This window comes from Battus philenor, unplaced genomic scaffold, assembly GCF_028537555.1.
Source record: "Battus philenor isolate CCGP_79_NKW_IND1 unplaced genomic scaffold, ilBatPhil1.0.hap1 SCAF_2, whole genome shotgun sequence".
Taxonomy (NCBI): Eukaryota; Metazoa; Arthropoda; class Insecta; order Lepidoptera; family Papilionidae; genus Battus; species Battus philenor.
The window spans coordinates 5,001,534-5,025,827 of NW_027181682.1; the positions used below are offsets into that span (position 1 = coordinate 5,001,534).

General features: G+C 31.8%; 1 protein-coding gene across 1 annotated transcript in view; it reads right to left on the minus strand.

Annotated features, from left to right (window-relative positions):
- LOC137922144 (homeobox protein aristaless-like) overlaps positions 1-20,407 on the minus strand; it is a 95,129-nt gene extending 74,722 nt beyond the window's left edge. Inside the window, exon 1 of the mRNA XM_068765041.1 lies at positions 19,857-20,407. Coding sequence (XP_068621142.1) covers positions 19,857-20,094 — 238 coding nt within the window. The 5' untranslated portion in view covers positions 20,095-20,407. The remainder of the gene's footprint in view (positions 1-19,856) is intronic.
- Positions 20,408-24,294: the final 3,887 nt, after the last annotated feature.

Consider the following 24,294-nt stretch of genomic DNA (forward strand, 5'->3'; position numbering starts at 1 on the left):
TCGGTAGTTAATCGAAGTTATTTGGTTGTCTGTGGGAGATATCAAAATAACTTAAGACTTGATCTAGCAAGAGCTTACAATAAACTCAAATAGTTTATGAATGATCTCTTTCACAGTTATCCTTTATAGTAGTTGGAGAATTTTTTACTAAGCTTTATTATTACTTAAAAGTGCTTCACACTATTATTGTATTCTTGATCCAGTTTTTGTTTAATGAACTTCTTAAATTTATAACAACTTTTACTTTGTCTATAAAGCTGTAGTCAAATGTGGGATTAAGACAAGAATTAATGTTAAGTAAAGTTAACTTCTTGGTGATTTCAAATTGGACCTATCGAGAGCTCGCATTTGCTTTCTAAAAAAAAACTATAAGTTCTAATACAGTATTATACGCCAGACAGAGACGGAAAAAATTTAACATAGAAAATAGAAAAACACCTTTCAATCACATGACACCTGAAAAGCATTTTCAACTTATAGCTTCTCTTTATCTTTGTGAGGAATAACAATTGCTAGTCCAGAGAAGGCCGGATTATCGAATCAACGTGGGCGTCCATTGGAGGCGCTTACCTTAAAACCTCTTTACAATAACTTAGCTCGCGGACTTCCTTGGGAGCCTAGTAGTCGTTATGTTATTTACGTTACCCGATTGAGAGGTTTTTGAGATCTTTTGACGTTCTTTATCGCGTTTAGGCATAAGAGAAGGCGTAGCCAAGCTGATTAAGTTAAATAATACTTCAAGTTTAACATTGTAATGAAAGCGACGTATTGCGCATTGTTTTTTTTTTAGTTTGGGCTGTTGTTCGGCGATAATAACTGCTTAGCAATTTTTTAATGTTGCCTCAGAAGGTCGAACCTAGACTTGGATGTTATTACCTGGATAGTTGTGGAGCAGTATTGGCGAAAAAAACTCTAGCAATGCTTCTATTTACTACGAACAGGGGGTGCCAAATCTTGCTCTGTTTAGTTCTTTACACGATTACGTTCAACCCTACACACTTGTCCTTGTAAATAGGACAACCTATAAATGTGACCCAAATATTAACATATGTACTAATTACTAAATAATCGTAGCTATAGAACCACACTAGTTATAAATTAATTTTAATGTTCAAGTTAGAGATTTCTAGAAGAAATCCTAGTTTGCACAATATGAGTCTTTTTGTGCATTTTTGATTATTTAATTTGTGTTTAATGAGGGATATACTTTTCCATCCGGTACTATTCATCAATCGCTATAATATTTTACTTCAAATTCTCTGCAGTATTTCTCGGTCTGGACAGGTGAACCATTGAAAGGTTAAAAAAACCCTAGGTACGTAAATTTCATGATTTATTTCCAATATTTTTTTGTATTGAGTTATAAAAATATTATCTGAATGACTGTTTATCTGTTCATATGTCCGTTCGTTTAAAATGCTATGAATATTAACTATTTATTTAACAATGAGCAAAAAATCTTTTTTTTATAAAGGAACAGTCAATGAAGAAAAAATAAATTGCTTATGAGCTAGATTATTCTATTAACTAGAACAATTACTGAACTCTTATACGAGTAATTTATTAACATTTATATGTAATGTATCAACACGTTAGCCTATTCTAAAATCAAGATTGTCTATAAGTAGTACAACAGGCAATAATTTATTTGATCGGGGAATTCCCTTTTGTATGCGTTAGTTATTTATGCTCATGATTCGTGTCATTTGGCCGCGGCAGCGTAAAATTGACTTCGAATTCTCGCATTCCTATGCCATGTTATCTATAAGAAGAATCCAAGACGGGAGTCACTCCATCAGACGTTACCGGGGCAACGTTATTTTTACAGCGGACCACAATTAATGTCACCATTGTTAGGGTTCCGTGAGCATTTGATTTATTTTTTTATGACCATTATTCGTCATTTCAACTGTTGGCAGCAAAGAGAACGAACTTTATTAGAGAAGCTCATTCAGTTTATTGTACTTCACTTTTTACATTAATAATTATCATAATTTCAGCCGCAGATGTCCACAGCTGGACTACAAATTTGAAATAAGACCGGCTTGGAGCGGTTTCCTGCGCTGCCTCTGCCGGTCTGTGGTCTTCACTCCAGAACCTTAAGGTCCTAGGGCCATCTATTCGGAACACTGTATGGCCTGCTCACAACCAATTCGCTCGGCAAAATTCATTACTTTCTTTCGACCACTGATCTACCATTATTGGCTATTGAGCATGGAGCAAATATTGATTCGATCTCCGAAACAAGTCACGATCCATTACTTTAATACCATATCGAATAAAGGGTAAGTATGTGAAATTGAAATGCATTATCTTTTTTTATTTAATTTTTTAATTTAATTACATAGAAACACTGATACTTTTACTCATAATAAGTGCAAGCCTGTGAAATGCTTACGGAACCCGTGGAAAAGTTTTTTGTCTGAAATTATTTTTTATTTGTTCCTTTTTTTCGTCTGTGGGGCCGCGCGTGCGCCCTAATGGGTCCCTGTGATAACTCTCACTTTTAAAATACCTTTATTCCCGTGTCACCCCGTAAAAGTTTTTCCTCTTGTCAATCGATTAAGACCCTTGTATTATTTAATGTTAAACATCATTTTACTGTATTCACTTCGCTACTTTAAATTCCAGAAACAAGAGTCATTTGTAAAGTTATCTGCACTTTATTTAGAAGCAAGATTTGTGTACTTCCAGAAATGTCTTTTTATTTAATAGTATTGCATTTGTTTACAAATTCTTAACATTCTATTCGTTTTTGTTGTTGATAATCTATGGCCCGTGGTTATACGGTCTTTGGTTCCGCATGTATTTTTTATTGTTTTTTTGTACAAATTGATCACTTGAATATATTTATATAATATACAATAACGAAATTAAGTTGCGAATACATTTTTGATGTCTTTGACAAAAAATTTAAAGAATTACGGTTCAAGAGAATCTTGTGATCATTTCTAAATATTTAATTTTTTATGGTACAATTTCAATTTTTAAATTTGTTGATATCGAAATTATGGCATAAAAATAAATTAATGCACGCAAAAGAAATGTTAATAATTTGTAATAAATGAAAATTCCCAGGTTCATGGGGGAAAAATATTGGTGTATAATGTAATTTTATAAGTTGAAGTATATTGTTTTTAAATATTAAACCTGACGACAAAGTGTTCAATTCCTTTAATCACACATAATCGTAATCTTTTTACATATGTACAAATATACTTTATGCATTCGCATAGTAAGTAAGCTTTTTTGTATAATCGACCGAGAAAATGAAAATATACATACAAACAGAAAGTTTATACAAAAAACGGTATCAATGGACCTTGGCTGTTTTCCCTACTCGTATAATAATTTATGCACTTTAATTAACATACCCGGCATTATTAAAATAACAATAACTCATAGATATTTAATTATAGATTCAACATCGGGCTGTAATGGACGCATCTGCATATAAGTCAGGTGTTGTAGCGAAATGCACGGAGCTGGTATATTTACACATTATCAAGTCGATCAAAGCTCGAGTAATCGACACAGGGAGTTTTATTTCAAATGAAATTTTTGCCGGTTTTTATTGTTTATTAAATTATTCTTCACTTCACATTAACACAGGATTAAAAAATAAATCATACAAGATAGAAAAAAAAACAGGGGGCGGTATTATTGCAAAGTGGATCGGTTGTCTTGAAAAAATAGACCAGGCGGTCATGAAGTGATAGGAGTTGGAAATATAATACATACTTAAAAATGATTACATCTTACTATAAAAAATAAACTACACATCTAATATACAATATAGAGATATCAATATAGGTTAGCGGATTGACGTTGCAGTGGGCAAGCCACATTGAGTGCCGAACGTTACTGTTGGATATTTGACAAGCCTCCCCCAAGATTTCCAATGGGACGAAAAGTTGTAAGCGAACTGCATACAACATCTTCCGATGACTTTAATAATGTCATCTATCCACTTAAAGGGGAGATCTCATATGTTACACTGATCTCCGGCCTTAAGGTTCTGGAATGGATATTCCTCAGCTGCTATCTGTGTTAAGATATAATAATGTGAACAACATTAAAACTATTAAAAGATTATTAAAAGAGTTCTTTATAATTGCAAATGAAATATTATTTTTACACCGTTCTCGTAATTATAATGCGACCACTTTAAATGTGTCTGTAATAATTTAATAGCTACCATGCGCATCGGCTTTTAATGTTCACCGACATAGCAAACAATTTCTTTAATAATTTGTAGGAACGTGTAATGTCGACAATGAAATATACATTTTATGCTATCGGTTCCTTTGACACGTATAGATGTTACGCTTTGTTGTTTCAACCTAGATAAACAAGTTTATATCGATACTATCGTTTCTCACATAAAGAATAGATACTAACATTTTATTTTCTTACTTTTTAGCTAGACGTTGATTTCAACTGTAGGATAATACGAAAAAATATGTCAAATGTTAATTAACTACTTTTTTTTAGACAAAATTACTTTTATTTTTATATACTTGAGGCTTATGTTTTCTCTGTTTTCAACTGATTTTTGGAAAACAGAATTGTTTATTATACAATTGTTTTTTTTTGTAATCTTGAAAATTCTTAAACGGAAATTTTGATATGTCCATTCTCTTTTTATTATTCAATCCATCTGTAAGCTCTCCGTAAGTAAAAAAATCAATAAATAACTTTAATTTGCCCTAATTAGACATAGTAGTATTTTTTAAATAGTTTTGCGACCACGTAATTGTTTAATTTGACCTCTGGTTGTATATAACACTTTTTTAAAATATACAATAAATGATCTACACACTAAATGATAATAAAACAGAAACGTTAGTTGTTTCGTATATGTCAACACATGATCAACAGATGGCGCTGATAAGCGAGGTTTTCATTTCACATAATTAATGTGACTATAATAGTACACGCTCCCACTAACATAGGCGAGTATAATTCTATGATTTTGTTTTCGTGCTATTCATTGTCTTTTCTTTGTGTAGTTTTATATAATTCTTGCAATCTCTGTAGGTATTATCGTTGCTATCTTCACTAAATACTTTTAGTGTATAAAACTGATTTTATTATTTTATAGTAATAATTCACTTTTATTAAAGACCTCTAGAAAATATCTAGCACAAACTGTTTTCCTAGTCAAGCGGTTGCAAGAATTACTGTGTTGGAGGATGTGAGAAATATTAAATAATTACGCCGTTTCCAAAGAACGATCAACATTAATTTCCGTTTCTTAGTAATGGTTATTTTCATTGATTTGGGTTGCTAAAAGAACTGAAGACAATGTTGTTTTTGATTTTCAGTTCAGTTTTCTATTAACGCACTATAAAAAGAATATCGTGTTTCCCTAAGCGTTTTTATTTGATCACCGAATTATTAAAACTTATTTGTTCAGTGTATTTAGTTAATTGTTTGTTGAATATAATTTTTTTTATAAAAAATTGTCAATCAGTCATTACTAAATCTTTTTGAATGATTTTTTTATTATTTAAATTTTTTTAAAAGTTAGAACTGATAATTTCTATTATATTATTGCAATTGAAACATAGTCTCTCTAGGCTTTATTGGCAAACTCCCTGTCGCTCAATTTGCCATGGATAGGGATATAGTCGGGATTTGTCTATGCGGTTGAAGCAGTAAGCAGGTCACATATACCATAGAAAAGATGGCCACGCGGATCCTTAAGATTCTGGAGTGAAGACCACGGACTGGGAAGTGCAGCATAGGACTTCCACCCACAAGGCGGAGAGACAACTTGCGGTGGACATCCTACGAATGAAATGGTGATGACATGATTATTGTTTTAATTGGCTTTTTAGAAACCGTGAATGACAGGATGAACTGTTTCATGTAAGGTGATGAATGTATTGCGAAAATTTTAAATTACAATTGTTTGTAGCAACACTGCTGTGGCGAATACTTATATTGCCACGAGATGAATAATTGTAGTTAGAAAAAACGCTTTCTTAGTTTTTATCTCAAAGAGTATACTATCATTCAGTAACGATACCCGGATTGGAATTTATATCCCAATGGTAAGTCTATGTTAACTGATTTTGGTATTAAAACTACAATTTTTCAGCTCATATTTCTGTGTCCTTTCCATTTTAAAGTTTTTTTTATTTACCTTGTATACCGTATAGGGTCAATATCGATAAAGGAATAAAAAAAACTTCGATAAGTAACCCATATCAGTCATGGTTGCAAGCACTCGGTAGATGACAGGTGCGTTTTACTTATAACGTTGCCATCGTTGACAATTCTGAGGTCGACAAGTGCTATTTGATAGAACAGTTAGTACACGTAAAATGCTATTGCGGTCAACAACACACCTTAATGACGTGCCCTAGATCTGTTTAATTGTAGGACTCTTAGATTGCAGTCGTAAATTCGTACGGCTCAAGTTCGACTCGTTTCTCATTTATTTTAATAATCATATTTGTTTTGTGTATACAGATTGGTTAGGTTTAAAAGCAGAAATTAAAATAAAATAATAATGTAATACAATAAGAAAAAAAAGGTTTTTAAAATCCGAATTAATACATATTATACTTTATTATCAGCCCCTGCAGGCTTTGTATTGTCAAAAGTTATTGGTCTGACGCCTTTCAATAGAAAAATACATAGTTTAAACTGATCACTATACAGGGTGCTTAGAAATAAGTGTAAAAGCTTTAAAGCTTTTTTCTTGCAACTGTGCTGTACATTCACACCTATAACTAATCACCTTGTAGATAAAGACTGAGATATATAAAATTAAATAAATTAACATAGAATAATTAATAAAAAGGTACAGCTCAATCATTTATTCTAGTGTTACCGACCCCGCTGTACCGGGCTTTTGGAACAATGTGACCGGATGGTAGTCAAGGAAAAAGGAGCATGGGCGCCGTCGCTGCGAACTTTGATGGTAGACTGACGGAACGGAAAGATGCTTACCACCGTCTGCGTACACCGAATGCGTGGTACAGGGGTTTTATTATATTATATTACATGACATTGTATTTTACATTTTGCTACTGGATTACTTTGAAAGGAAAGGGACAGGTACTATTGGCTAGTTATTTACATTGTCTCTAATTTAAAGACAGTGCGGCTTATGCAGGTAGTGTAAGCAGGTGGTTCTGTACGATTGTTAAGGTAATGGGGGATTATAAAGAGAAATGTTAAAAAGGGCCTTTCAATACTATCATAAAAAGTGGTACTTTTTCATCATTTTTAAGATAAATGATGAATTGAATATTACTAACGAAGTATTACGTCAATGGATTGGAGAGACCATCTAAGACTGGAAATACATTGACTTGCAACTTTAGACCAATTAATAAAAATGTTGTAATATTTAGTAGATATATATACGAGTATATACAGTCGTAGTATATGTACCGGTATGTTAACCAATGATGTAATGTGATTAAAACTGTTAGTGGCAGGTATGGCCACGCCTGTGAACCCAGATACATCTTAACAACGAGCAGAATACACTTTTATCAGTACATTTAAGTAGAAAAATAAAGCCCCGACCAGCAAAGGCTCAGTTAGTAGCGATAATTAAAAGATCCTAATCATTCAATAGGCTCAGGGATGTATTAAGTTCCAATAAAAGAAAGAAGTTTCTTGTATGACATGATCCTGCATGCGGTGGTCGACAGCGTTCGCAACATTATTGACAGAGATCTAAATTGACGACAATGACGATATGATAGGCTTTTTTAACAAACGTCTACTTCTCAATGAAGGCAAAAGTTTGCACGAAGAGTTCGATGTGCAAAAATGTGATCAATTTTCTCATCGTAATAAATTATGTATTTATTACATAAAGATATAACTTTGTGATTTATGAACAACAGGCGAGTTAGATATTTCTAATGAGAAAGTAGAGAAATAGGGGCCGTGTATGACTTTATCAAAAGTCCAATGTTTACGTGACGAATGGTAAATCTATTATGTATTCTGTGTTACAATTGTAAACGCAAAGACATCTAGGATAATACACGCAACGTCATGCCATTAATTTATTTGATGTATTAATATTTAATTATCGCTTTAAATAAACAGTACGCAAAGTATGGTAATAAATTCATTATTGCAACTACTACTTTAGGTTAAGGCCATCTGTCGAAGTAATTCATGCAATTTTTAATCGAATGCCATTGCCATAAGTGGTATAGTCGCTTGTACAAGCTCACAAGGTGCTGCAACTGTACGGTTTACAGCTTTTTTTAAAAAATAATTATGCTCTGTTTAAATTGAATGTAAAAATAAGAGATATCCTAGCGAGTATTGATGATGTATTAGAATTGATAGTTTTGTATGTATCTCCATTTGTGTTAACACAGCTCTAATAATCTTAGTCCTTTTTATGTAAAGGGACTTTATTATATATATTTTATATTTAACTGTTCACAAACAAATCCTTTTTTCTTAGTACGGAAAGTAATCTACCAGACAGATCCAGTGTGGAATTTTGTCAAACATCATCATCAAGGAAACATCCTTTTCATAGTTTGCTTGTTAAATAAAGTAACGAAAAAATATTTAACTGTTTTGGACATTTTCTATGGCTTATTTCACAATCCCTATTCATTGATTTTCTTCCAAGTTTTTGGAAAATAAAATCAGATTATGCTACTCGAGTTTCAAATGCGTCCCACAACAAACTCAATCTAGTTTTTTTGGTAATCAATTCTTTACATTTATATTTATTAACAAACTTGTGTGATCTAGTTATTAGAATTTGTATTAAATTTTTATACTAGCCCCTACAAATCCCTAATTCTTTTAAAAATTTAAAAAAAAAATTAACAAGTTCTTATTTTAAAGGCCTTTTTAAATTTATTGCGTAATAATTCAGATAAATTACATAGGGGCTTTTTTTAAAGCATACCGTTGGCTACAAAAACGTTACTAATTTTATGGAGCCTAGAAAAAGGTTTTAGTTAGTAATGGTTTTAGTTTGATTGGAACTGCTTATTTAAGTTAATCAACGATTATTAAATTAAAAATTAAATTAAGAACAAAAACATGATCATAAATGGTTTTAAAAATTAAAAAACGAATGCCAATCAATACATTATTCATCAATAAACTTCTTTTGCAGAGATGTCAGAATATATTTTCCATTAATTTGTCTGGTAAAGTTAAAATGTAAATAATTATAGAAAGTAACAAATCAACAAGGCGGATTTTTTTAAGATACATTTGTAAATTGGATACGATTAAAAATATGCAAAAATGTAATCCGAAGAGTTATAATCACATAGACCGTGTTGTTTATGTCATTACAATTCTTTATCAACATTTAGTTTGTCTGAATGTGTTTACGTAAAAGAAATTGTCAGAGACTATTTAGGTAGAAGTTTCTTAGTCTTTTTTGTAAATTTTTATGATTAAATCAACATTTTAGAATAATGGTGGACCGACCATATGGTTAAGGTTGCGGAAAGTTGCTGAAAACAGCGCAAGGCTTTGTGGCGATCTTAGTCTAAGCCTTCCAGTGGGCGTTTATCGGCCGATGTGATGAAAAATTCAAGACGTATTTATTAAAATTTAATAACATGCGCATACTTGAAATTTTATCGAAAATCATATTTAAATAATTGTTCCACTACTACATCACCATTATTTTTCCAAAAAGAGAAAAGTTTGACGAGATCATTTAGTAATAAGGGTATAGGGCATAATAAATATAATGTCGTATTTTCGGCCCATAGACAAACATTTTAAGGCATATACCTCATCCAAAGGTATCCAATAGAAATATACCATAACAGCCCCGCTTGGAAATCGGATTGGCAATAGCAATGTGTTGTAGTCAGTAAAGGATGTTACCGTCCATCCTCTTGAAACATGTTTGTGAGCAGTAGCAATCCTACATAATTAATGCACAACGCGTGTATTATAGGTCGCACACCGGTATAATTGCACCCTAGGAATCGAACTCGCGGCTTACGATTTCAAGTATCAGTTCTCTACTGCTGGACTACAACTATATGACGTATTTGAAGTATACATAAATTTACATATTTAAAAAAAATCCTAATTGTTTAACAAACTTCAGATTATTTTTTATCTGCTGCAATTTTTGCTTAACAAACGCATTGCTACGAACAAGTGAATTTTAATTTTTATTAATAAAAAAAAGCTATACTATACGACACGATATAGCTGTACTATACGTTGTAAATAATTAAAATTCTGGAGTACCTTCCTACCCACCTATATGCTATAAATCAAACCAAATTTCATGTTATTATTCAGAAATATCGAGCAAATGTGTCAACACTTAAAGAAGCGTTGAACGGAATGGAAACTGCATAGCGGTGTGCCAAAATATGTGTGATCTGATTTTTCTTCTCAGCCGATAGACGGGCAAGGCAAGGCATAGACCTCTTCAATAGATCGCTTTGATGATCTGTCTCATGAAGCCAGTATTCAGGCATCTTCTTGCGTCTTTAACTATGTCGTTAAACATCTTATTGGGTCTACCCACGCCGCGTCTACCGTCTCGCGGTCCTCACTCGAGTACATTGATTGCCTTTGGATGATTGCCCGCAAGGACTAACATCGATTGGTGATTGACGCTGTTAGCCTTTTAGGCTCTTACAGCTTCATCGGACTGCGCTCTGCTGTGGAACTTAAGAGCCCCAAGGGTGCTCGCGAGAGACTGCCGCTCTGCGGAGCATGGGAGGATTATCCACGCTGGAGGCGACCAGTAGGGTAATAATTAGAATAGCACCGTACCCCGTCACTATCTCACTGTGTAGAATAGGACTCCCCACTCGAGTACTCGAGTACATTTCTGCCCCAACTTAGTGATATGATTGTTAACAGTTTATTTTAACTCTACAGAGTTTCTATGTTTATTCTAAATAAATGGTGCTATTAAGATATTATGTCACCAATTAGTGAAGCGATAAAACTCATCTTGACCGCTTTTGTTTACCGCGTACTGCCAGCGTCTATATTTTTTGTTATTATTTCGTAATTCGTTTTTCATTAATTAAATCATTATGTAATCTGCAAGATAATGCTGAAAATTGATAGCGTGCTCAGTATAGTTTCTTGCCGATCCGCCGAGAGCTAATTACATAGTTATAGCAAACAAATTTCTACAGAAATTGAAGTTTTTTGTTTTCATAAAAAAAATCAACGAGTTAGTCATTAATGATGAAACTAATAGATAATCACGAAACTGTTCGATTGAATCGTATTCAAGTTTCGGTAGTATTAGTATAACAAGCCTTTTTAACTTCAACATCATTTCTGCCGCATGACGTCCATTGCTTTTTTTGAATTAAGTTGTAATTTTTCCTACAGCTGAAATAATTATAACGATTCATACTGAAATAATTGCAAAATATATTAAGCCTTTGTAATAACTTGCTATGTTATGTAAAGTGTTTATAGAATCAAAGTTTTACCCATTATTATGATCACCATCGTTCTGAATTGTCTAGGCCTGCATCCAGCGCCTTCCGACGTCCTTCATAAGGTATTTTAGGTTTTTTTTAAGTTTTCGTTCGGCCCTACCTAGTGTGTGACAGGATCTTTTTATTTTCATTTATTCATGTTTCTGCTTTTTATTTTCTTTCCGTTCTTACTACATTCTCCACAATTTCTTTCATTCGTTTCCTATTTTTTGTCACATTATCTTACACGCACCTGATTTACTTGTCTCTTTATGCACACCACCTTCATTCTCTTCCACTTCTTAAATACTACAGTAAATTACTTATTTACATCACAGTACAGCTTTATCAAATGTATTTTTTCTTCTTTTTAATCTACCTTATCTGTTTTATTTTCATATTTATTTATAGCGTTTTCAGACCTTCACCAGGTTGTGTTAATTTTATGGGTGGACGTACTGCGCTGCTTTTGCCCATCAGTGGTCTCCAGAATATAAAGGCCCCAGCGGCCATCTGTTCTGCGCGCTATGTGGTCTGCCCACCGCTTCTTCAACATGCCAATGAGCATATTGAAATAAAAATATATTTATATCTCCTGCTTCAGTAAGATAGACGTTGTAAACGTATGAGTGACGTATGAATCTCTTCTTATTGAAGATCAAATATGCCATGATTGGCTTTATGTACCCTTAGTATTATATGAGTAAGGTTTTTCTTATTATTTATTATATTATACAAGTAAAAATAGACGTAGATAAACCTAACAATAAGAAGTAGTTAATAAATTTAAACTGATTGAATTAAATAGATTTGTTACATATATTCACAACATTTTTTAAATTTTTGATTTGTACACATTTTCAGTTTTTTTTTTAAGTAATACATATGTTAGAATATGTTATCATTAAAGTGAAGAAAACATTTTCTGGTTTTCAAAAAATTAGGTTCTTCATTCTTCTCCTATAATGTACGAAGTAATAAGAGTAAAGGCTTTAAAGGTTGCATGTATAGTTTATTCGCTAGCAAAAAGCTTTAATGCTTTTTCCTACTTGCAATCGATTCTTTAACTATTATTTTTTTATTGGAACAGCCTGATAACTGCTAGCCGTAAAAATTCTGCGAGGACAGTTATTAAAAAATAAATAATTTTAATATGTAGTATTAGAATTATGAAACGATATAAGAAACCATTGATTTTTGAATAGGGTATATATACCATACAGAAACCGAATATGCTATGCATTTACGTTTAATAATTAGGTTAAAAAAAAGGAAGAAAACTGACACAATCACCAATCACATATGTGAATTTTAAGTTACATAAAATAAACGTTTTAATGATAAGAAATAGATTGTTTAAGCGTCGTAATTGAAGCGTAATATATTCGATTCGTACTTCGCTGCTAATCATAGGAAACAATGAGCAGAACCCCGCGTATGGTAGTAACGGACATTAGCGACGTGTGGCACGATGTTTTGCAAGGCAACCGTATTCCGTAAGCGAGCCCTAGTGTAGATGACATAGATAACGTTCTGTTGTATTAACTAACATTTGCATTAATTACTTTTTAACCGTTCCGCAAACCGTCGCCTTGGTTTTATTGAACCAATTTATAACCATGTTATCATTGAAACGTGATATTATTAATAATGACAATAATAATATCCTACGAACAAATTTATGTCTCATAATGTCTCATTAATAAATAATTTTTAAAAAAGAATATCAGAGTAACATAAAGTTTACGATGTTTAATAAACTTCTATGACTAATACAGGGTGGTAAATAAAAGCTTTTATATGGGTGAATGTATAGCTTTTTTGAAAGTACAAGGCTTTTTACGCCTATAAAATTTGTACTTTTTTTATTAGAATGCGTAAGGCCAATAATTTTTGGCAGTACAAAGTCTACAGGGACAAATAGGAATCAGATTTTTTTTTATTATGTAGTAAAAAGAATTTCGAAGAATTTATTTAAAGTATTTTTGATTTTTAGATAAAATGTATGGTACATTTTTTTACAACAAACAAGTTATGCTTGTACCTTCAAACCTATCACACTTATAACCAAAAGTCTAGTTTATAGGCAACGCAAAAGATAATGCTAAAAAACACAAATGGAACTGTGAAAGATATCAATGCATAGTTTCAAAATTTAAGAATACAATATTGCTGCCCAGTAATACAGTGGAAGCAATGACAGCGAAAACTATGCTTTTAACACATTCATTCTGCTATATCTTTCTTGTGTTCGTCAATCTTGCCTTGCCATCAGTAAAAATAATTATAAACTCAGTCTTTAAACGTAACAAGGAAAAAAGCATGTTAAATTTACGATTGAACGATATATAAAAGATAAATATTCACACATAGGAGTTTCTCTAAAAAGAAATTTATCACCATCATCTTTATTATTTCAGCCGCAAGATGTCCATTTCTGGACACAAGACAAATATTTCCAATAAAACACGGTTGTAAGCGGCCTACATCCCAGCATCTTCCGATGACATTAACAAAGCTGTCTGTTCACTTTGTCGATGAACTTCTTTCGCTGCGCTTGCGTCGTCTCTACTCTAAAACCTTAAGCCCCAGTGGCCAGCTGTTCCATATGAGGCCGGGCACTGCCATACAGACAGATTATACTACTATGAATACACCACTATAAATCATTACGACGATAATTGATCATTAGTGGTCGGAATAGTTGGTGCAATTTAAGGAAAATAATGTCAAGTACATAAATTAACATGTAATGAAAAAAACTAACAGTTATCTTTGACATGTGACCGCTATTCTCGTTGTATGTTACTGCTAATGTAATAATATTTATTCAATTTCAGTAAATACTCGCACATATTGTAAAAATATTTTTTTTTGTTATAACTTCATAATATTGAAAATTTCACCACATATGTCGATCGCCGATGAATATATAATTAAAAATCTATGATACCTGTTTAAGTATATATAGTACTATAACATAACTATAACATATAGTTATTAAAAAAATATATAAACTTAGACTGTTGCTTCTCAACACGTACTGTACTGTACTGTATTTTAAGAAGTTAATGCTGTTAGCCTTGCGGCTTTTACAGCTTCTTCGGAATGAGTTCACGGAACGGAGGGGTCCGTGAACTTAAAAACTTAACAAAGTTTGAGTGTCGGAACTCGTATCAGTGCTTGGTGGAGAGACGTTGAAGACGAAGAGCAGGATGCATCCCAGCCGGTCCTCGAAGACACAAATCAGGCGCGACCTTGCTGGCCGGGTCTCAACATGTGCAAGAGATATATTGTATTGTCATCACACCTCCACCAAACGTCGCCACAATGACCTATCTTGCGCGGCCCACATTCAACGACTTCCCGTTACATTATATACATGTATTATATAACCATAAAACCATTTTCCATTTTTCAAGAAATGTGATAGAAAATCATAACTCAAAAGTGATAATAAATCTTTTTATGGGCAATATGCAATATATAAAAGTATACAATTTTACAATAGGATTATTTATAACGTTCTATGGCTAGATTAAAAAAAAAATCAAAAGACCTTTGTCTGCTGATGATTACTACATTGCAAATGAGTTCATAGAAGATTGTGAGTGATATTCTAGAAATAAGTAATTTTATTTTATTAATAAAACTTAAAAGTCCGGCCAAGACTTTTGCATGTTTATCATCTGAACAGGTGGTTAACTCAACAGGAGGTTAGTAAGAGATGTAATCCATCATATAATGAATAAAAAAATTATAATTTGAATTGTTAAGTAGTACTATAATATTATATCTATTTGCACAATAAGCTTTTGTTTATGGATGTATTAAAATTGGAACGTGTTTACAATACATTTTATAGAAAGAGTGTTTATCTTAGTTTGCCATTTAAAATCTTATACAATGATAAAATTACTAAAATATTGTTGTTTTTTGTCACAACTCTTATTTGTCTTTATTGAAATAAATTGTCACTGGGTTTTCAAATTCTGTTTATTGGGTACAATGGCAAACAGTATTTCATCTAATTGTAAGTAAAAATGTGGAACAGAATGATGTTAGTCGATAAGTGGAAACTACATATTTAAATTATATTTATTTTGTATTTTATTCATATTTTATTATGTGTGTAACATATTCTTATTTAAAACATGTAACGGAAAAAAAAACTGCTTGTGAAATTATTAAATACATAGTACCGCTGTGATTTTTCCGACTGTTCTTCCATCGTACTTTAAAAAAAGAATTATTGAATTTGCAATAGCATATCTATTCATTATAATTAAAATTAATTATACAATGACAATTATATTCACATAATGTATATAAGCATTTAAAACTAAGATATGATATTTATATATTTGTATATTTAAAATAACATACATTTAAAATTAAAACGAACATATGTTAACTATTTTTTAGTTTAACGATCTCAGATAGCTGTTTAGTTTTCCAATACATTGTTTCTACCTAAATTTAAATAAAAACTTAATACCACGTGCAAATATGACATGCTATGATAAATAAGTGAACTTCAATCATTTTAAATATTTTCTATGATTTTAAAACAGATACAAATTAAAGTCGTTAAAGCCGTTCAGGAAATAACGAACAAAAAGATTTCCAGAATGTGTTTAAGCCTTTTGTCTTTCTTCCAGTAGAAGATTAGTTTTATTTTTTTAAAATCTCTTTGACCATTTATTTGCCTGCGTGGCTTTGTTTTTGCTTTTTCGTTTCTACAATATTACAACATTTTTGCTTGTTAATTTTATCCCCTTCCCTGCTAATATAGCTATATGTTGGAACAGAAAATAAAAAAATTATATCTTTATGATTTTGTCCGGATCTGTACTGCCTAATTGGCATTTACAAATTTTGGAAACTTGATTCGGGTCCTTCCATATCATGCAATATTACCCGGCTATAACAGTTTAAAACATTGTACGTGATATTTTGTTAAGCTTTTTTCTCAATTATAGCATATTTTTATTAAATATCTGTAGTATGTAACAGGGTTTTTACTTCGTCTTTTTTAATTACTGTAATGTTCTTAAGAACAATATGTAGTTAATTAAAAAAAAAACTTCGAAAGATGGCAATTGTTTTAAAATTTTACAATTTTTATGTTAAGGGTAACCGTTAATGGATTCTTAAAACAAATCAGTTCGTGATGATTTAGCTGTTAGTGACAGATGTTAGTGTTGAATAGGAATTGCATTTTGGAATATGAACTTTTCAAAATAATTAAAACGGAAGGTTGCGCGGGCGAGCCGGTCGGAGCCCGCGCCGTCAGTTCGCAGTTAATTGGTTAGCGGGACGGGCCAATTTAATCCCGGAAGCGTCTAGTTAGGGGCGAGTGACGTCACAGAGACTGGCACGGGAAGGTATTTCGATGGCAAGTGGAAAACAAAGGTTTTTTTTTTTAATTTCCAAGTGTAATGGTAAATTAGTATTTGTAAACAAAATTTAAAGCTTATGTTAAATCAAGATAGATGAATAAAGCCTTATATGGTATTAAAGATAATATAGTCGATAAACATGCCTGAGGATTAGTATGTATGTTCACGTGACAAATAGACAATACTTAACAGTAAGTTAAAAGAGTAACTATCGAGTTTCTTGACAGATTCTTCTCCATAGACACAACGTTTCGAACCTGGCAGTGGTATATATGTAAATACATATTTAAATTTACGATGTATCATTATCTGTAATTTTCGAAAGTTTTATCAAAGCCTATTCGTAAGAATAAACGGTTGTTTTACTGTAGAGCAAGCAACAAATGAATAAATCCGATGATACTGTGAAGTCATTTGACATTGATTTGGAAACCTCGTAGCTTTAAGATGATGGATGCCATCATAGGGCACCGCAGTCTGATTGTAGATTCCATCGAAATTAGCTCTCTTGCCATTTCTCTCCTGATATACACAAATGATCAGTACAAATGATTCTAATGGAACAATAAAGAAAATAAATGAACACGTGGGTACCCAGATTCTTCGCTTCAAAATCTAGAAGAGCCGTACGTTGTCATTTAATTATCTTTGGATAATGCTTTACAAGGCTAGTTAAAATTACTTTTATGTAAAGCCATTTGGCGAAATATGTTAGGCTTGAACAACAATATGTTAAAATTTATTCCCGAAATCATAGATTTACATACGGATTATTTAACATGCGTATTACATGAATAATAAATACCACGAACATAAAATAAAAACTTTATTCATATCTCTTTGTTAAAAATTAAAATAACAAAGAAAATCAGTGATACCAATTAAAAACTTGATAGGTTTCCAATTATAAGCACATATGCATTAAATAAAATAAAGTTGTTTATTTTAATTGCATATTTCATTCTCGGTTATTGCAAATACATTTTAATCGTTTTATTACTGATGATTGATGTCAAGGAAGTGGAATAAAAATGTTTATCACTTAATTACCTATTTTTATTTAACATTATTGTGAAATAACATGCGTAGTGTAGTTTGAAACAATGTATGCATAAAGTGCATACGAATGTCTAAATAAATATTGGTTAATCAAATATTTTTTTTATTTACTTTAAGTAAAAGATAAAATCTATGAGAAATTAAGGTGAGGTGAAGTTATTAAAATTTTAATAATAAAGCTACATTGCACCATGGGATTTTATTGTCATCATTTCAGCAGTAAAACTGGACATTGGCTTCTTCCAGAAACATCTAGCGGTTGAAAGCGGCCAACACTTTACAGTCTACATAACCACAAAACATTTTAATAATATGATAACTTTGTCGTAATAACACAAACTTAATATTGTTATACATTTTTTAGTAAAATTGTGTTTAAAAATATTATGTTTCTTATTATAACAATATCAAATACAATATGCATTTATTGAATGGGATAGTACTATTTATTTTCATTCCCATAATTTAATTTAGTCAAAATTTTAATAAATATCCTAATGGATTATATTTATTGCCGCAATAGATAATTATAAGTTTTTACCTACCAACCGTGTACCTACCAAATATCAAGGCGTTTCCTTTTTCAAAATAGTAGTTTATTATCTGTCGTTTGTTTTTATTATTATATTTCTATACCCGTGAATTTCGAAGTAGTGTCTGAATTTGATTTTAATTTAACAGGTTTATGCGATATAAGTTGTTAAATAAGTGCACAATCTAAACGAAATGTGTCATTATTGATTTGAATGTACTAATATATGATAAAATAAATAAATTATTTTTATAGGGTGATAGGTTCCAGTCGTTACAGCTTTAAAGTTGTGAATATATAACTCATTTGCTGTCAATTGATATATGGAAAACTCTATAAAAAACAGTAGCAAGCTTTTTCAAATTTCAAATTACTGAATATTAATTTTTTTTTACTATCTGTCCCTGGAGACTTCTTGCATGGTGATTGGAATAGAAATAGATGCTTTTGCATCTATTCACATGCATTGCTTTAAAGTATTTTGTTTAAAAATAAACAATCCATTCACCCGTTTATAGCTTTTACACCTATAACCGTTCACCCTGAACATACCAATTTAATAAAATCATTTTTTTATTTTCCAATAAAATATACGATTCTCAAAAAAAATATTGCCGGGAGTAATAAATTTATAAAACGAAATAAAATCCGAGTGTTGGAGAGCTTGTCGTACTAGAACCGGCAGCGTTAAAGACGGATGGCTTGCACAGTAAAAGAAATGCTGAGGACATTACTACCATGCACACAAAACTCACTTAGTTTTGTGTGCCAAATTATTTGACACTATCAAATTTCCTATTATAGTATCTGATTTAAATAAATTATAAACTGCTTAAGCTTGGGGTGCTATTGCATCATTTACTGAAAGTACAATATATACACTTTTGGGCAATAATTGTTAAAAAAATTTAAACGTTTTTTTTTAAATTAATCATAACATGAAATTAATTTCATTGCGAAATATAGAAAGAAAATTATACATTGCGCAATATATACGACATTAATAATATATGACTGTTTTTAAAATAAAAAATATTTAGTATTATTAAAGAATTTACTATTATTAAAGATTTCTATTATTAAAAAAATAATTTATTAATAAATAGATAGTTTTTTTAATAATTTTTTGTGGATGCGTTAAAAAAGTTGGTACACATAACTTATATTAACTAACTCAGAAAAAAAATTCTGTTAGCTTTGATTAATATTTATCATAATAAAAAATGTGTCGCAAAGGTGGAAGATTTATTTACTTTAATAATAATTTATTTGATGAATTTAGTTATCATACCTAGACGGAGTGTTGCTTAATACTAAATTAAAAAATGATGATTAAAATAAATTTAAGTGTGTAACATAACTTTTACTTTCGAGAACATTAATAACAATTCGGTAGAAGTATATATTGCTTAATAAAGGAATACTTACCATCGTTAGATTTCGCGTTGCCGTCGGAACTTTTTTCTGAGTCTTCACCGCCCACTAAGTTCCTAATGCTAAACGAGCTGGTCTTTCTCGTGGGTGCTGTCACTTCGGCTGTAACGCCAGTCACCTCACACCCTTGGGTTCCATTCACCAAATCACGGCACACCTGTTCCGTGCCATTCAAAGACAGCACAGCTTCCACCGGACCGCCTTCCTCACCGCGACGCGTTGTCAAGTCCATCTTCAACAACTTCACCGAAACTTTTCAAATTAGGAACACCGTTCCTATACACCCGTAACATTTTCAGCTCGCATCTGGCTGCATTATTGACTGCATTTTCGATCGAAGTCACCGAGATCACAGATTAAATTAAATTTTTAAAAAAGAGTTTTTATTAACTGGCTATGGATATGTGGTTAAAAATCATCATAACATTTTGATAACAATCACACTGTTCGTTTTTTGATGTAATATTTTACATGAAATACAGTCACTCACGAAAATAAAGATGTACAAAAAAAATATTTATGACACAAATCGTCTATAATGACAGTCCGAGGATATACGTTTGTTTCGTAACAGTTCGTGAACTTGTGTGTTATCGAGCTGGCGATAATTCGCGACGTCTCACCACAACGCGCGATAGCTTCGCGGTGGCGAACGCGACTGGTCCTCTTTCCTCCTCCGGCGGCTGTCCGCGTGACCCTCCCTACGCCTCGATAGGCGGAGCGTACGCCCCTCGCTTGCGGTTAAAACCGCGCGACTTTTTACCCGTCAATTACTCGATGCAAGCGATTTTTTTTCCACACAATCGATTTGCTGTAATGAGTTGTAATTGCATTTATCGATACATGATTACGATTACCGTTTAGGTTTTCCGTTAACGCCGACGCGGACGCGATTTCTTTGCCTTCATTACCGAGATTTATCAATTTGTTAAACAAATACACTAGAACAGCCTGTAAATAAGCAAATCTGTTGAGCTAATTATTTTCGTTTCAGTTAATTGGTATTAAAGTTAAACTCTTTAATAGGTAATTGCTATTTATACAGTGAAATATAATTTATAGTGATACCGGAACTGCTGTACCGCGCCTTAGGAAAACGGAGCGATATTAGTACTGAGGTAAAAAGAGTATAAGCGTCGCCGCCACGAGTGTTGAAAGACAGAACGGAGCGGCAGACACCTAAGGCGCGGTACAGCGGTTTCGGTAGCACTATAGAAGAAATGTTCAATATTAGGAAATTGATTTTAAGTAATGTAATTTCGTTGTTTCGACTCAAAGTCTCTATCATCGCTATATATGCACCCACCTTTAACAAGTTATGATTATTGCCATAAAAGTCGGTTTGCGTAGTGATTTAACATCGGACGCGACAGGTATTATGCAGTAAGGATTTATAATTGTGTTTCTGTACTAATGTTATTACATTAAAATAACATGCCAAAGGAAAAGCGGAAGTGACCAGGTGCAGTATTTTATACGTGTTTAGTGATGTTCTATGCTGTCAAATTCCACGGCTTTTATATGTACTAAGTGTTGCAGACATTCTTTATAACACATGTGTTACATAGCCTTTTAGGTTTATTGCATAAATCAATAAGCCAAAAATACATAACCCATGTAATATAGTTTTCTAGATAACAAATAATTTCTAATAATATTACAATAACGCATAATAATCAACATGTTTGTAATAGGTTCAAGACAAACTGCAAAATATGTTCAGAATTAAGTATCATTGAGACAGTTGAAGCAGTTCGCGACGGGAAACGCGTTTAATTATAAATAAAACATTCATCACAATTTAGCCACATAAATTGAGATACCACAGACTCCTTTGTGATATTGGCAAAGACTATAACTATTTGCCTCACAGGGCTGTCCACATTACTTTTATCTAGCAGATACAAAATTGTTATTCCTGTCATTATGCTTATCGAAAATACAAAACGAAAATGTTAAATTACTACTAGTATGCTATAACGGATAAAAAAGCATTATTAAAAAAAAAATATGCCTTTTACACACATTATACTCTCGAATAATTTAAAATTGATTGTACACTTTCTAAAATAAATTTCTGACAATCGTTTATGATAACTAAATATTTAATTACACAAGTTTTTTTTTGATATAGTGAGTTAGGAAATTATTTGTACAATTAAGTGAAATAATTGCAAGCTTAAATTTTGCGGTTTTAATATTAATTAAGCTATGAATCGAAAATAATCTGTGGGTTTTATTTTTTTTTACGTACGACGTCTAATTTTTGGTAGATTTAATTGAAAAACCTTTTAGGAGATTCTATAATAATAATTTTTACTTCTTTCTTGTTCATTTCAGTCGATAGACGCCCACTGCAAGGAATAGGCTTTTCCCAACGATCACCACGATACCCGGACTTCCTGCAGCCTTTACTATGTCATATCCACCTATCATATACCTATTATAATATAATATATTAACTTGTGTACATATTACTATTATTACTTGTATAGCATGATGCATTCGATCATATATGTTTCGTTACTATGCTCAATTTTGATTTCTTTTTCCCGCATCTCGTATACGGGCTCCAACAGCCATAATTTACTTCCTTAACATCCGCAATTACATTAAGACCCGCTACTTAAAAATCTCTGCATACTAGGTACACCTGTCTCATAGAGTGAATTGTATTTGAAATTACACTTTGGTGAGGCGTGCAGCATGGGTGGTAATGAAAATTTGAGAAAAAAAGGAGAAAACGGCTTAGATATATCAGTTCATAACATTTTAAATTCGTGAATAGGTCAAATTTAACAGTTCTTCTGTGAAGGTATTTAGTAAAGTTATAGTTAAGGTCGCGACGAACATATACTATATGTAACTGTTATTAATATAATATTTAATTAATTAATTAATTAACATTACAGAATTACACAGCCATAAACAATGAAGATTCACAAATTAATACATTAGCAATGGCTTATACTGTTTAGTTGTGTTTACATATTTTGAAAAAATCACACACTTATTTTTCATATTAATTAAAAATACATATATCCATTTCACTAAGAAATTGGTCTTGGTAATTACAAATACGGGAATAATGAATACTAGTAATAATTTCTCATCCCAAAATTTAACAAGGAATTTATCATTTCATTTTGTTTTTAATTATGTATAAGTAGAGGCTGTTAATTAATATAATACATATCTAATCTAATATTACAAACTTTATGAGAATTTTCAAACCGTTTTTTCTTTTTTCTTCATGATAATATCTTACGATTGGCTTTTATTGCTTTAGTAATTTAATTAGTGGCATATATCGTTACATTCATAGCCTAATTAATTATAGCACAGCACACATTTTAATTACAAGAGACGGGGGAGAATTACTTTATTAAATCTAGCTGTCTCCGACCCACTTCGCGTGGTCCGCACTGCCTTTTGCGGGTATAATTTAAAATGCTTTGGGTTTTAGTCATTTGTACCAACCTGTATAAAGAATAAAAATAATGAATAATTGTAAGTTAAAAATATAATAGTAAAAATTAAAACGATAGAATGAGAAATATTGTAATAAAAACCCTGTACTGTGATAATTGATTAGAGGATAAAAGACGAGGCAAAGACGGAAATTGGGAATAAATGAGAATGTAAGAGTATGTGTTGTATGATAGAAAATGAATGAATGATCAAATGAAGACCAATACAAGAGAATGACAATAGAAAGAAATGTGAAAATATAATTAAAGACAAAAGAGTCCTATTCCCAAAAGTAACATAGGTTATACAAGAGGTCCTCAAATAACGGAGTCATTTATAAAAATTATCCTAAGTAAGAAAAGGACCAATATTTAGCCACTTCCACACATGCATGCAGTCGTAGTCGTGTAACAAAGTGCACCGCCCGCCAGCCCGCTGATAAATGCGCATGCGGCAAACAATGCGAATTACACAACTACCATCGCTAAATCATTCAACATGTGTTTTACCCCTCCACGTGGCATCTTCAGGAGTTATGTTACACCGATTAGTGCCAAACACAAAGTGTTGTGACGATTGGTCGTTTTTTTGCTTAGGATGAACTTCCGCAAAATAACGCCTGATTCCATTAAATAAAAATTATCCTTATTGAGTTTATGAGTCTACTATACCTATGAGCTATATATTTCATAATATACATTTTTAGATAAACGATTCTCTGGAATTTCATAAAATCCGTTCTTAGCTCAACTCTACTTGGCGAAAGGGATATCTATACTATATTATTATTAAGTCTCTTTGTTTTACAATTATTGGAATTAGTACATAGGTAAAAATCTGTCATAACAAAGAAAGGTTTTCCAGTATTTAAATTAATATTACACAGAATACAATTGTATCCGATTAGCGTATACTTTAAAATATAAAACATGACAATAATAATGGCAACCCTGTATAAGTT